Source organism: Lissotriton vulgaris, chromosome 12, assembly GCF_964263255.1.
Source record: "Lissotriton vulgaris chromosome 12, aLisVul1.2, whole genome shotgun sequence".
NCBI lineage: Eukaryota > Metazoa > Chordata > Amphibia > Caudata > Salamandridae > Lissotriton > Lissotriton vulgaris.
The window spans coordinates 136,960,656-136,974,933 of NC_141700.1; the positions used below are offsets into that span (position 1 = coordinate 136,960,656).

Consider the following 14,278-nt stretch of genomic DNA (forward strand, 5'->3'; position numbering starts at 1 on the left):
GTAATGCTCTTATGCTTGGCTCTAACCTGACAGTGATTAATAGGCTACAAAGAGCTCAGAATGCTGCTGCCCGTATTCTGTTTGCATTGCCAAAACTTTGTCATACCTCGCCGATTCTTAGATGCCTGCACTGGCTGCCAATTAAGCAAAAAAGTGGTGGAAGGGTCCCCTGGTAACTTTAACAGGGAGGGGAGTAAATGTTACAGAGAATTAGGCCCTGTGATTTTTAAGGAACAAATTCCAGTTGTTATTTTTAAGCGAGTTTGTGGGGGAACTGGACCTGTGGCAGGTCTTAAAGGGCAGCTATTACCTCTAGATCTAGTGAAAATATTGCATTGTGTCACTATGCAATGAACAAAGAAAAATGTCAAACATATGCAGAAACAATGGATTAAAAAAAGTATTTACACTTTATTGGATACCTCCCTTAAGGGTTACATTCTAAAATCAATAAAACACATCATATATGATGTATATGTTCCTTTATATTAAAAATAGACAAGAACAACAGTTGACGCGGCGTTTCGGTATACTTAAAATGGTTTCACCTTCATCAGGACATTGACATAAACTGCAATCTAAAAATTAGAGAACAATGGTTTAGAGACCTTTGCTGTATATATGTGACACAATACCAAAAACTTATTTTTAATAGCCTCTCATGTTTAAGCAAGATTTCATGTTTTTTTAAATTTATATAAAAAACAACCCCACGAGTTGTATAGCCCCACTTTACTCGCAGTTCTATTTAAGATGACTGAAACAGTCTGAAAAAACACATGCATGAGGTGATCAATCTTATTGTTGCATCACTTCCGAATAGGTAAATACCTTCTACTAAAGATTTGTTTTATCCGACTTTATGGTTCGGTTTTGATGAGGTACCGCTAGGGCTTCACTATTATATTTTCCTCTTGCGGGCTCACAGATTAATCCTCTTGGGGACTGAACCGGTTTCATCTCTAAAAAAAGAGAACCCTAAATGTAATAGCCACAATTGGTTCTAAATTGATAGAAACGATTCGTTATTAAAGGGCGCTTTTTTACCTTGATAAGAATTGCGACATTTAAAAATGGGCACGCAGAAGCCACCGCTTTTCGAATATCAGGTGCCGTCTAGAATGTTTTGCAGATTCTTTCTGCAATTTTAGAATCGCTGGAAAGGGTCAAAATAAAAATAAAAACCGACATTATAGTCTCGATTTCTATGTTTGCTATCCGCCTATTGCGTTTCTATTTATTGCAACTGTACACACAGAGTTTAAAAATCGTATATCGTCTGATGGGGATTATGAATCATGTCACCCTTGAATTAAGTACCTGTGAATATAAGTAAATATGTCACAGATTGTTCATCTTACTTCTTTTATTTGGACTTGAAGATCTAGCAATTTGAAGAAACGCTGGGCTTTCCTTCTATCTCAGAGGCAACCTTTGTGAACCTCCTCTTCCTCGAACCGGGGATTAACAACCTGGTTTAATTTATATTCTTGTTCAAATCCCTTCTGTTCTAAAGTTAAAATTAAGTCTTGAATTTATCAGTAAGTGGAATGAGGCCACATATCTGTCTAAGAATCAGACCCTTCTCGTCCCATTTAGCGCTAGCACAAGTATCTAAATCGGTGTTGTGTTTCGTACCTGTATCGTAGGATTCGGCCTCCCTGCTTCAGTGTGCCCGTATCTTCATGGATAATGTTTACACGGCGCCTGTGGCGTTTTTTATGCTGACTCTGCTCGGCGTGACCCGGAACTACCTCCGGGGTCGTTCCGATAATTTTCTCAAAGTATTTCTGATTTGTCTTTAGTTGCAGCGCGTTTGGGAATATTGGGAATATCCCTTGATTATGTACTGAATTATATTAATCTTTTTGAAGTTTATGCGTAGCGTCGATCTGAATTTACTCAGTTTCAGCTATATCACAGCCGACCCGGAAGTATATAATTCTCGTGCCGGCGAAACAGATATATTTTATCGTACAGTTCCTTTTGTAGGAAGGTACCTCCTGACTATGGTTGCCCCCAACTTTTTGCCCTGTGTTTTAGCTGGTTTTGGACATAGTCGACCTGGGACCCTGCCAATCAGGACCCCAGGCCTACTGCTCTCTCTTAAAATGGATTCCATGTACCCTAGGTACATTTCCAATTGGTACTGGGCCACCCTATCAGACCCTGTAACTCAGGGCATGGGTGTACCCAGGGCTGCCAGGGGCTGCAGCATGTATTATGCCACCCCTGGCTGGCCTCCTAAATTTGACACAACTGGCTGCTTGACAGCTGGGGCAAAGTCGTGTAATCACCCTTTGCTGTAGATATAGTATACCTATATCTAACCCTAAAATGGACACACAGATTCCTATCAGTCACTCCTATGGCAGGCCTTAACAATCCTGAAGGCAGAGTGCTTGGAATCGTGTGAGATGGTGCTCTGGCATGAGCTGAGCCTGTCTGCAGCTTGCGGAACCAAGTCCTAATAGCTGTTCCATGATATCGCATACCATATACTCTTAAGTGCATTATAATCCTCGTGGTTAAATGCTATCTTTGGTATTGCTTTATCAAAACATGTCGAGTAAGGTGTCATACGAATTGGAATACTAACCCCTCGCCAATTCTGGCGACGGGGTTAGCATTCCACCCTTCTAGAGGGACACGACATGTATGTAACTGTGAACCCCGGTTAAAGTTAACTGAAGCCTCAGCTCCACAAAATGGATGCTGCCACCACAGACACGAGTCTGACCTCCTGCTGCTGGGAGTCCTTCCAGCGAGGGAGGCCTGGACAAAGGGTTTCCTGTCCGGGGCGGTGCTAGCACCATCCCAGACATGGTTTTGTGTATCCTGGGTAGGCAGGGCTTTTCAGGAAGGTGACTGCTGAGTGGCACCCCGGTGCTCACTACGCATAGGCCAGTCAGAACCAGTTCCAGGGGCACACCAGCCCCTGGCCTGGGGAAGTCCGGCAGGGGAGAGGGGTGTAACCACCCCCCTCCTGGTCCCACCCATAGGCAGGACCTAGTCACCGGGTCAGCCCCCTTTTTTAGTATAAAGATAGGAGCGGGCCCCCTGTTCAAATTAGATCATCTTTGGAATCAAGACACGACTTTCTTCGAAAGGACTTCAAGATTTCTTCTTCAAGATTCTCCCTTGTGGCTAAGGAGTAGTCACCCTGCATCCGCAGGCACCATCCTAAAGAAACACTGCGGTCTGCTGCAAGTCCTTCTTCAAGAATCCGACGACCCAGCTCGACGAGACCCGGCTTCCCTGGCACCTCTGACCTCTACTCACCTCTACAGCAAAGCTGAGAACCGTGAGTGCGACGAGACCTCGAGGGACCGACGATCGCCAAGACTGCACGACTTCTTTGTAACAAGCCCACCGAGTCTTCCACTGGTGAGTGCTTTGGGGTCCGAGAAGCCCCAACCCTGCGCAGCTCCAGCATCCAAGATCAGCCTCCCTGCATCTCCACGATCTGCGTGGGGCCCTTCTGCTGTTTGCTGTGCACCGCGTTGTTTGGCTACTAGCCGGCTGGCTTGTAGCCTTCTGAACGACGCCCGACGACATCACTGCTGCTGGTCTGGTTGCTCCAGACTGGCCCTTGCTTCCTTCTTCAAGAGAGGCACCCCGGACCCTCCTGGTCCACTCCAGACGCCATTTTAGGTCCACCGCGTGGGCTTGAATTTGCCAAGGCTTTGTTGCCCAATCCTGGGTCCAGCGACGCCGACAGCTTCTATCTTCGTGGGACAGCTCGCTCCTCCATCCTGGTCGCCGACAACGCCTCCTGGTCCGTGAGATCTCCGAGCACAGCGTCACCCACTCACCTTGTCGAGGTGGCTACCATCCGGTGCCCTCCTGGTGCCCACTGACTACTGGCTAGTAGTCAGGAACTTGGTCCTCTCTGCTTTCAGGTGTCATCTTCCATCGATCCAGGCTTGGATCCACCGAACTTTCTTCACTGGTCGCCTGCCAGCAACTTCTTTCTTCCAGGCTCCTGGTCCGGCAACGAGGATTCCCGACGTCTTTTGAGTCCTATGCAGCTGCAGCCCCTGGGCTAGGTAACTTCGGCATTTCGGTGCCCCAGCATAGCCTCACTATCCAAGGGTCAGGATCCACTTTCGTTTTCCTCCTACCAGGTCGGGTTCGCCCGAGAACACTAACTTTGCAATTTCTAGCTACCATAGACTTTGTCCCGCATCTCGCGTGAGAGTGCACACACTGCACCCGAGTCCCCTGGGTCTCCTAGAAGTAATCTAATGATTCTATAGTCAAGTCCTAGCGATTCCAAAGCCTATTAGTACTGTACTTACCTGCTAGTAATTTCGCATTCCACTTTTCAAGTATATGGTTTTCCGTGCCCCTCGGGCATTTGTATATACTGTGCTAACTTAAGTATTTTTGTAAGAGTTTTGGTTTGTGCTTAGTACCCTGTCCTCATAAAGAGTACAGGGCTGTTGTGATTCTTAATAAATAACTGTTTATTTTCATAACACTTGTGTGGTGTCCTTTCACTGGGTATTCAAGGGGTATATGTGTGGTAAACAGCTGGCTTAACACGCCCTCTTGAGTCTTTAGCCTTAGACTGCTCATATCCACGCTACTAGGATAGCTGGTCTATAAGGTTGACTTACAACCAATCATCAATAAGGGTTGCTGGACTGATACATAGTGTTCACTAGAATAGTGAGCACTGCATATCAGGCCACCTTCTCACACCTATTATCTATATTGTTTCTAAATGTAGTGGCTAAATTGAACTTTGGAAAAAGGGAAAATCTCATATTATTATTCTCGCTTCATAGTACCCCAACGCGGTCCCGTGACTATGGAAATGTCCAAAATTCATAGCGGCCATTTTGGATTGGGTTTGTTTTGCCTTCGAAGAAACTTATATTACATAGATCATCTCTACATTATATAATACTTATCACCAATAAATGGTTCATGTTTTTGCGGTTGACTTCGATGGCTGCCAATTAAACAGCGCATCCAATTCAAAATTCTGTACATAACCCATAGAATTTTGTATGGCTCCGGTCCACGAATTCTGCAGGGACTTTTTGTTCTCTATGCCCCCACGCGCGCACTCCGCTCGGCGGATCTATCTCTCCCCAGTACAATTAAGATCCGGAGAAGTAGAGCTGGTGGCTGCTCCTTCAGGTACCTGGCCCCGAAGCTATGGAATTCGATCCCCCTAAAGGCTCGGGCTACCACTAACCACATGCTCTTCTGGAAACAGATCAAAACCTGGTTGTTCTCTTCCATTTAACTCACTCCCACCTGCCTCACGGTTACATCCTCTGACATGTCCACAAGCGCTGGGACACCCCGTTGCTGGGGTAGCCATGCGCTATACAAATAAAATTAACGTAACATAACTTCTGTCCTCATCCTTCACGTAGGGATTTTAGGCCTGAGTAGTTTTTATTTCAAGCGAGGAGTGCTCTGTTAGGAATGTTTTCAGGTAAGTTGAAGATTCAAACAACCCCACATATGCCCTTCTACACAACACAAAGTTTATTTTGCTTTATGTGTTGTGCACTGGGGAATAAAACAAACTTACATTCCCCTTAGGATGCTGGTGCATCCAGCTATCCAATAGGTCAAATTCTGTTGTCCTTTCCGCCAATGCCGTCTCCATTCCAGGCTTTATCCCTGGCCTGGGTAGGTGCGTATATATTTTCCAGTTCCCTACACAATTATGATCCTCCACCCAAATAAATCTTGTGCCTATGTATTTCTATGCAGCCTTCATGACGGCGAGAAAAGAACTGTGTATCATTCCTATTTGGGTCATATCTCAGTATGGATCCTCCTGTATCTTAAATGGACCTTCGGTGAAATCCATGTAAAGACTCCCCTCGAAAAGTTAGAATAACTCATAGCATTGAAGTGACCTCTCCATTTCTTCCCCCTTTGGGTCATCTTGCCTCAAAACAAATGCTTTTCTTGGAACATAGCTACTTAGTCACATCTTTTCATTGAAGAATACGCTCTATTTATCTTGGGGAATGTGTTAAACCCCAGTGCCTTCCAAGTTCTGCATGTTTGTTTTTTATCTGCCATTCTAACATCAGGTTAAAGTGGTATATTCTACTAACCAATATTTGCCTTTCAGTGCCTTCCAGCCCCATATCATGAAGTATGGATCTCTCCCTGTCCTGTCCAACTGGGTATCTAAAAACAGATACCTATCCACCTGTCCCCATCGCCACAATTCGGGCAACTGCCATATCTACAACTCCGAATTTACCCAAGTGTTTCCTGATCCGCCGCTTGTTCCATCAAGGAGCCTGACTCAATTTCCCACACTTCCCTTTTAGACAACAACAGTACTACCACTAACCATGCTGTATGTGTAGCAGGTTGTGTTCAGTCAGCCAGATGCTCCTCTTTCCTATCGAGGGGAACTCCCTAGCTAATCTGAATCCACAGATATCCCCACACATGTCCCCACCATAAACTATTATTTATATAGTCTACACCTCCTACCTCCACCCACCAGTCCAATTAGCTTTATACATTCTATTCTCGTATGAATCCCATTTATAAGAAGTTAAGTGTATCCCCAAGGGCTAACATCACAAGCAAACCATATCCTCTTCATTCCATTGATCACAATATTTGTCATAACAAGAGCTTTCAAATTCCACACAATGTTCCACCTCATAATATTCCCTCTCATTCCACCTGTCCCAGCGTTTGTGGCACTGTTGCAGCGGAGTGTTCTGAGAAACCAATCTGGGCTCTTCCTTTCCCTGAAGAGTATTCCTCTAGTTTCATAGTCCCATCCTCCTGCACAAGGGTAGTTCCGTGTTCCCTGGATCATTGGCCTCTGGACAGTAGCCTGCCTCTGGATCCCCCTCAGCTTGTGTAGCCTTCATCCAAGTCCATTTTTGAAAGGGATGGTTCGTTTTGGTCCGGCCTTGCCCCAAATCTCTACCAGGCCCAGACATCCTCCGGTGTATTGAAAGGTTATTTTTTTCCGTAGAAATTACGTGGAGCCGGGCTGGGAACAGCATGTTGAGATCCATTGACCTTACTTTTTTTCATAACCTCAATGTATGGTTATCATTGAGTTTGAACCTTTCTGGTAAAATCTTAGTATTTAGCACTAGCATAGTTCTCAAACTACAGCTGCGCAGCTTCCCTAGCTACTCGTAGAATGCTGTCACTATAATTAAAAATCCTTGCTATGAGGGCTCTAGGTGGTGCCTCAAGTTGCGGAGTTGGAACCAATGGCCTGTGTGCCCTTTCCACCACAAACCTATGAGAGTCTTCAAGGATGTGGCTCCTGCCAATTCGACTCTTCCAGAAACGTTTCCGTTGCCATGCTCTAAGCTCCGGGAATCCGGGAACTCTCAAACCATTCAGCCAGGAATAGCCACTTGCATCCTCAGCCGTTTTCCAATATATTTGTTTGGGTCATCATTTGCGCTATTTATTTGTTACCATATAATTTATCCCTACAGCGGTGTTTGTGAGCCCTGGATGGCCACCATGTCTGCCCTTGAGGGCTCTTAAGCCATTACCTCCTGGTAACCCATTTTCTTCCTGTTTGATTAGTTATATTTTGGGGGCGAGCTGGGTGTTTGTGTACTGCATCCTAGTGCTGTCCTGTGGGGTTTAGGGCCTTGTCTTTGCCCACACCTCTTGTTGTTGACCTGACCTTCGACTTATTGAATCATCCAGTGATCCCTCTCCACAATCTCGCTTGGGGTCTCTAATTTACCGCTTTTTTTTGCAGTGTTTCTTGTGGTGATGGCGATGCAGGCAAACCCTTACTCTCCTGTGAGGAGGCCCAGCCGATTAGCATTGTTGGGGTTTCTCCTAGCTGTGGTTAGTACCCTATGTAGCAAAATTCAGTTTCACAGAGTACCCACCCAAAGCTAAGCTAGGGCCCTGTCCCACTGTTCTGCTTCTCACAACCTGGCACCCGCAATTGGGCAGGAAAAGTCTGTGTTAAACTCAAAGTCCCACACAGGTCCCTTTTTATCACGTGCTCTGCCGGCTCTATGGTGATGTATCCATTTTGTTTCTTGTCCCCACAGGGTCTCACCCTTTTCTTGTCACCACAGGGACAACAAAGACGGAGCGTACAAGGAACGGTCCTGCCACTCCTTTCCTCTGGCTCACACCAAGTTTCCAGTAGTCGACAAGGCCACTGCATGACCATAGCCGTCGCACGTCTCTAAATCTCCTCTAGGGGACCTTATGGGCTGCAGTATGCAGCCCAGATGTTTAGCACCGATGCCGACATCCTGCTGTGCTGCTCCCAGAGTTTCGGGCACTGGTGCTGCTCATACCCTCTACCTTGCAGGCAGAAGGGGCGCCTCTCCCCTGGTTCTCACTTCGCTGTCAGCAGGGCCCTGCCATTTCCTCCTGGTCTTCTGGTGTTGCAGGCGTTGCCGCATGCGTGGGCCTCAGTCTTTGAGTGGTACTATGAGAATAAACAACATATGCATTGTACATTGCCAGATCAATCAGGTGGATAACAAACTTTATGAACAGAAAAACGTTGAAGCTTTGCGAGTCATACCATATGGTTGAAGGAGCTGGTCAAATTTATAAACTCCATGCGTACATGTAATAATCAAGAATGCAGTTGGGTTATGCACTTCTGCAACTGACCCAAACTGTGACGATAAGTGCTTCCATCTTGAATGGTATCAATCAATCAGGGTTCTTGTAGAGCGTGGCTAAACTCCCATTAGGGTCCCAGGGCACTAGGTAGTGAGCACATGCACTTCCTATCTGTCTGAGACCATCACAGCTAGCAGTTTGTTGCAGTGCACTGCAGTGACCATCTTGAAGCTTTTGTTTCAAACAAGCTTTATATGGAATCATTTGAGGTAGATTGAAATTGTCTCCTTAAGATCCTTTCTTGACCCACCCCAACCCTCATTTTACTACTATGATCCCAAAGTAACACTTCCTGAACTCTTCCTTCCTGTATACCCCCTTTGGCTCATCCCAAACTTCATCTAACTAATATGGTCTCCCAAATAACACTGCTCTTCCCTTCGTTATCCTATTCAATAAAACTAACAGGCTCGCATTCCACATCTCAAGTTAACAATTTGTATTTCTCAGACTTATCCACCACTAATCCTTTTGTTTCGGAGTAGCATGCTACTTACCGAAATGCTCTTCAACACCTCGTCAGGGATAGTAAACGCTATACGAATACACTTATAAGGATACTGAAATTCACTGAGGCTTTTTGTGACCATATAGAATAATGAGGATGAGTTCCTTTATAATGGTTGACATAATTGTGAAGTAAGGAAGTTTTAGGATTCAGGGATGGGAAGTCTGTAGGGGTAGTTTTTAGTTCTCATGGGATGGGTAGTGTACAGAGATACGGATATTAAGGTTTTTGGATGGGTAAGTATATAGAGGCAGTGAAAGTTTTTTTTAGGGTTGGAAGATGCACAGGGTGAAAAAGGGTTTTCTTAAGCTCGAATGGGTAGTGTATTGGAGTAGTAAGGAGGTTTTAGGGTTCGGAGATGGGTAATACCTTCTTACCTGCGAAGTAAAGGACTGTAGACGTAAAGCCATGTGGAAGGTAGTGCTGATGTAATGACATGCATGTGACTGAGCTCCTCATGTAAGAACTGCAAAGTAACTACTGACATTTCTTAACACATTGAGATGAATCCCATCTCGCTTTTTATGGATAGAAAATTCTATGAGTTTTGGTGGCAGAACAAGCTGCTCACTGCTGTCCATCAACCAGTGGCAAGCTTCTCACAATTTTGGTGTCCCATTGCTCATCAATCACACTTTTGTCTGGGAGACCCCATGTTCATCCCTCTGTCCTACAGAGAAAGAGAATTTAGATTTACACATACTAATGTGGAGGTCTGCCTGAATGATGTCTTTTAAACCCGGTTCACGACCAGTAATAACATCCTTCATTATTCATTCTACAGGTGTCCTGTTTAATGGAAACGGCAAAAATGTGAGTATTGTTTTGATAATCATAATGGAAAATTTTGCATTGCCTGGGATGCTTGGATTGAACCAGAAAGAACATCTAGCTATGATATTACATCTGTGCTTTAGCTTTGGTTGTTGTTCCCTCGGATGGTATTTACAGACTGCTGTATTGATGGCTATTTTCTGAGATACATCTTACCCAGTGCTTAATTTGTAAAAAACATAAGTGTCAGGGCCATTGTCGGAAGGCCACTGCAGCCTGCACCACTCATAGCACTTGCCAGCGATTCAAATGATGATAATCGCACAACTACCAACCATCACATCATGAAAGTGTGTCAGTTTAACTATTCCAAGCCCGAAAAGCTAGAAGAATGGTTTGGGCGGCAGGTATTACTCAATGTTAAGTATGTTGAATTAATAAACTACTATCATTGTGTTCATTTTTAAATTGGACTAACCGCACCACCACATGGCAAACTATCAAAAGTGCCGGTGTTGACAATTAAGTGCCGTTGCAGAGCACGGGAAACCACTGACTTGAATTAAGCAGTGATCTTAAACTTAGTTTATTACCTACTTGTGTATTTTATTCTCTCTCTTAATTGACTGTGCTCATCCTAGAACATTTTAGTTGTCCTGTCTTGTAGAAAAATGGGTATTCTTGAACTATGCCTTGAACTGTCCTGTAGGAAAATAGTAGTCTTGAACTGTGCCTCCGGTCCTGCCTTTAGATGTTGCAAACTTGTGTGAAACTTGTTTCCCTGTAGGCTTAATCTAACTCTTTAGAAACTCATTAATTTTGGGTCCCGAAGAGTTCTGAAGAAGCATTATCTTGGGCAAGAAGGGGCATAAAGACTGTAGCCATTTTCACTTGCAGGCTCACTATCCACCATTCAAAACTAAAACAGTTTACTTATTCTCTAATGTAAATACCTTTTTAATAAAGAAGTTGGTATTAGTGATTTGTGTCCTTTACAGGTCCGCTAACCATGATCACGAGTTCTTCAAGCAAACTAAGGACAAGAAATATGAATCACAGAAAGGCTCAAGTAAGGAGTAGTTGTGCACCTCCTTTTCTCTCTTGTTTATCTGAACCCTGGATGCCCGCTACACTGTATCCATCTCTCATTAACTTTATCCCAGATACTTTGTATACTTCCTGAAGGAAGCAACCAATGAAAGAGCATTTACATGTCATTTTTGCTTAGTAGTGTGCAAGTGGATGTCACAAACCGAATCAATGTCTGATAGCAAATCTTTTCTGTGAAGTATATTTAAAATGGGATGAATATTGCTTTAAAAAGGCAGAATTTTAAAATTATGAATCTGTCTCTAGTTCTGTTTTCCACTTTCTATCTCTTCCTTTTCCATCCCGCCTGCAGGGCCTCTGGAATTGTGTCAAAAGGTAACCAAATCATGATGCAACAAGACTGGTTAAATTCAGTGACCTGACAGATGCTTAATATATGGTATATTGAACAAGTTAATTTGTTCAGACACCAACATATGGCTTTATCTTCTAGTCCTAGTATATTGTTTAATATGCATGGGTTTCTAAAAAAAATCCGAATGTTTTAGAAAATTAGCTTTAAAAATATACAAATTCAGTAGATGGCACCCACAATGTTTTTTACCATCATGTAAGGAATGCCCCTCTTATTTCAACCATCACATGTATGTTTTAATCTAACACTTATCTCTTTGAGGCCTTTGTGTTGATATATATATGGATGCAGGTAGTGCCAATTTATAAGGAAACTAACTTCCTTGCAGAACGTTTTACTGTTTAACATTTTTTAAAGTAATTTTTACAACATTGTGTGATGACTAAAATAATGCATAGCAAAGCAATGTCCAACCCTAAAATTTGGAAACTGGCAATCCCTACGCAAAAGCGAAAAAATTTTTACATAAAAATATAACCAAGCAGGTTATTTCGGGCTATATATGTTTACAAATATTGCAAAGTTTAGGCAAGTCCTCACTTGCATCAGTTCATGAATAGTGGTGCACCAACGAGTTTGGTTTAAAGCAGCCTAAAATAATTATAGGACAATCACTGACACACAGCAAGTCCTTTTAAAAGCTAGTGATTAAAACATCTTAAACATTCTGTATGTATGCCTTAATGTAAGAAATTATATAATTACATTGATCAACTTTTTAAAACTACGGGCATTACAACAATCAAGTTGTGCAAAGGATTGAACAAATCCGAAGAACAATATTAGCTCAATCCTTGGTTCATTAAAATTTTCTCATCAGACACAGAAGCCTGGGACAATAAACCTGAGGGTTTATGTATAGTTTGGCGGAGCAACTATTGGTTTGCTGATTCTTGGAGCTTAAGTATGTGAACCATGGAAAATCCCCCATCGCCGTCTCTGACATACTCCTTCGATGAGCCGGTGGATGAAATGTAGTCAGATGTTTCCCATTTGACTATCTGCCTAATTTAGAGTGTGTGGGCGAATCGCCAGTTTTTGCTCTTCCCTTACCGCCATAAAAAACGAGGTGGTAAGGGACTGTAAAAATGTTTTATGACCGCCAAACCATGAGTGACATCTCCTATGGTGCGAGTCATTCGTTTTTGTTTTTCCAAAAAGAAAATCCCACGTAGAGCTTTTTTTTTTTGGAAACAACAAAAACATGTTTAAAAGTCTGATGGATGGTACAATCATTTTGATGGGATTGTACATCAAACTTTTATTTAATTGACAAACTGTTGTAATGGCGGTGCCTGTCAATATTCATAGTTGTCGACAGGACTGACGGACTACTTTAAATTTGGTGTGTGGAGGACCCTTGGTATGATAGTGATAAATCACTCCTCCACCCCACCCCCCATACTGTCTTAACCTCTGCAATCCAATCTCTAAATCAGCCTCATGGTCTCTGTCTGGTGTGGCAAACAATGATGGACTGAAGTGGGGTCCAAGCGAACACCAGTAGTAAAGATTAATTTTCCATTCCTTCTATCATCTTCTTCGTTGAAGTAGTCTCCTTAAGTGCATCTGGTGTGGCCTGGTATTGGTACGTGCTCAGTGTGCCGTTGGACTCAAATTATACCTCTCTAACGAGGTTTTAGTAGATTCATATAGATCTGGATTTGCATTTGTTCCTGTCTGGAGTTGAGAAGACCTGATAGTTCAGCCTTGAATGTTCCTTTTGGAGCACACGAAGGCCGATTTGCTTTACTGTAACCTCTGTCTTGAGTGGTATAGTGGGGGAAAAACAATAAAGAGCAGCCCAAGTGATCACTAGTAGCTGAGAGGCAGTGGTTGCAAGGTAACCTTCTCACTGTGCCATAAGACTAGAGCATACCTCACTGACCAGGCCTAAGTTGGTCGGAAACATTCTGGGGTTGCTTGTGTTTCTGTTTGGAGAGGACCAGACCTGGCAGTTTGGGATTAACTGGACAAATATTGTGGGCCTCTGTCCAGAGTAGTTTAGTGGGCGAAAAACGATGCACTGGAGTGTGACACTAACGATGCACTGGAGTGTGACACTAACGATGCACTGGAGTGTGACACTAACGATGCACTGGAGTGTGACACTAAGTGATCACCACTGGCTGTGATTATTTTAGATAATTCTGTCATCATCTTGGTTTATTATAGAAATCTGGAAAGTAGTTACCTCTTACGCTCATTATAGTTTTCATCTTTACAGTAAATTGTTTAAGCTTAGCACAGAACATGCGAACATTTTGTTTGATTGTGATTAAAGCCTCATTAGGGAAACATTATGCTGTACTCTATCCTGATATAAATGTATTTAAATGTGCAGGCTTTGAATTTAAAAATGAACACCATAGTATAACCTGATCAATAACATTAAGGCTATTAATCTGCAGAAAAGTTCTCACCGTTTCCAGTTCTGAATATCAAGTCAGTGTGTAAAAGGTGGGCAGGGAACGTTTATCACAGATTTAATTGAATTACCCATCATTATTATTTATTTGTAAAACTGACATGTTATTTTCCTAAAATTCACTCAACCTGATGGTGATGCATTATTTGACAAATGAAACAAATGAATTAATTATAGGTTTTTCATATTCGTAAAGTAACAGAATTCCAGTGGCCCTTATTATAACAACTACAACGAATTGACAGACTTCGAAATGTTGATTTGAGCGTTTTTTGTTCTTGGTTCTAGAATTTTCCATTTGCTACGTTAAAATGCAAAAATATGGCATGCTTATAAGAGAACACTTCAACAAATTGAAACTGAATTTGTCCTTTTTTTCCAAGTATCTTTTGATAGGTCCTGCCAAGTTTATGTTGGGAATCTTTCAAGTGATGTGACTGAGGTAATTGTTCGAACTTTCTGTTATTAT

The 14,278-nt window shown here is 43.0% G+C and overlaps 1 protein-coding gene across 1 annotated transcript in view; it reads left to right on the forward strand.

The window, feature by feature from the left end:
* Nucleotides 1–14,278, forward strand: part of TDRD10 (tudor domain containing 10) — a 615,000-nt gene that overhangs the window by 89,686 nt on the left and 511,036 nt on the right. Inside the window, exons 2-4 of the mRNA XM_086947598.1 lie at nt 9,927–9,955; nt 10,915–10,985; nt 14,193–14,251. Of these exons, the coding sequence (XP_086803724.1) occupies nt 9,927–9,955; nt 10,915–10,985; nt 14,193–14,251 (159 nt within the window). The remainder of the gene's footprint in view (nt 1–9,926; nt 9,956–10,914; nt 10,986–14,192; nt 14,252–14,278) is intronic.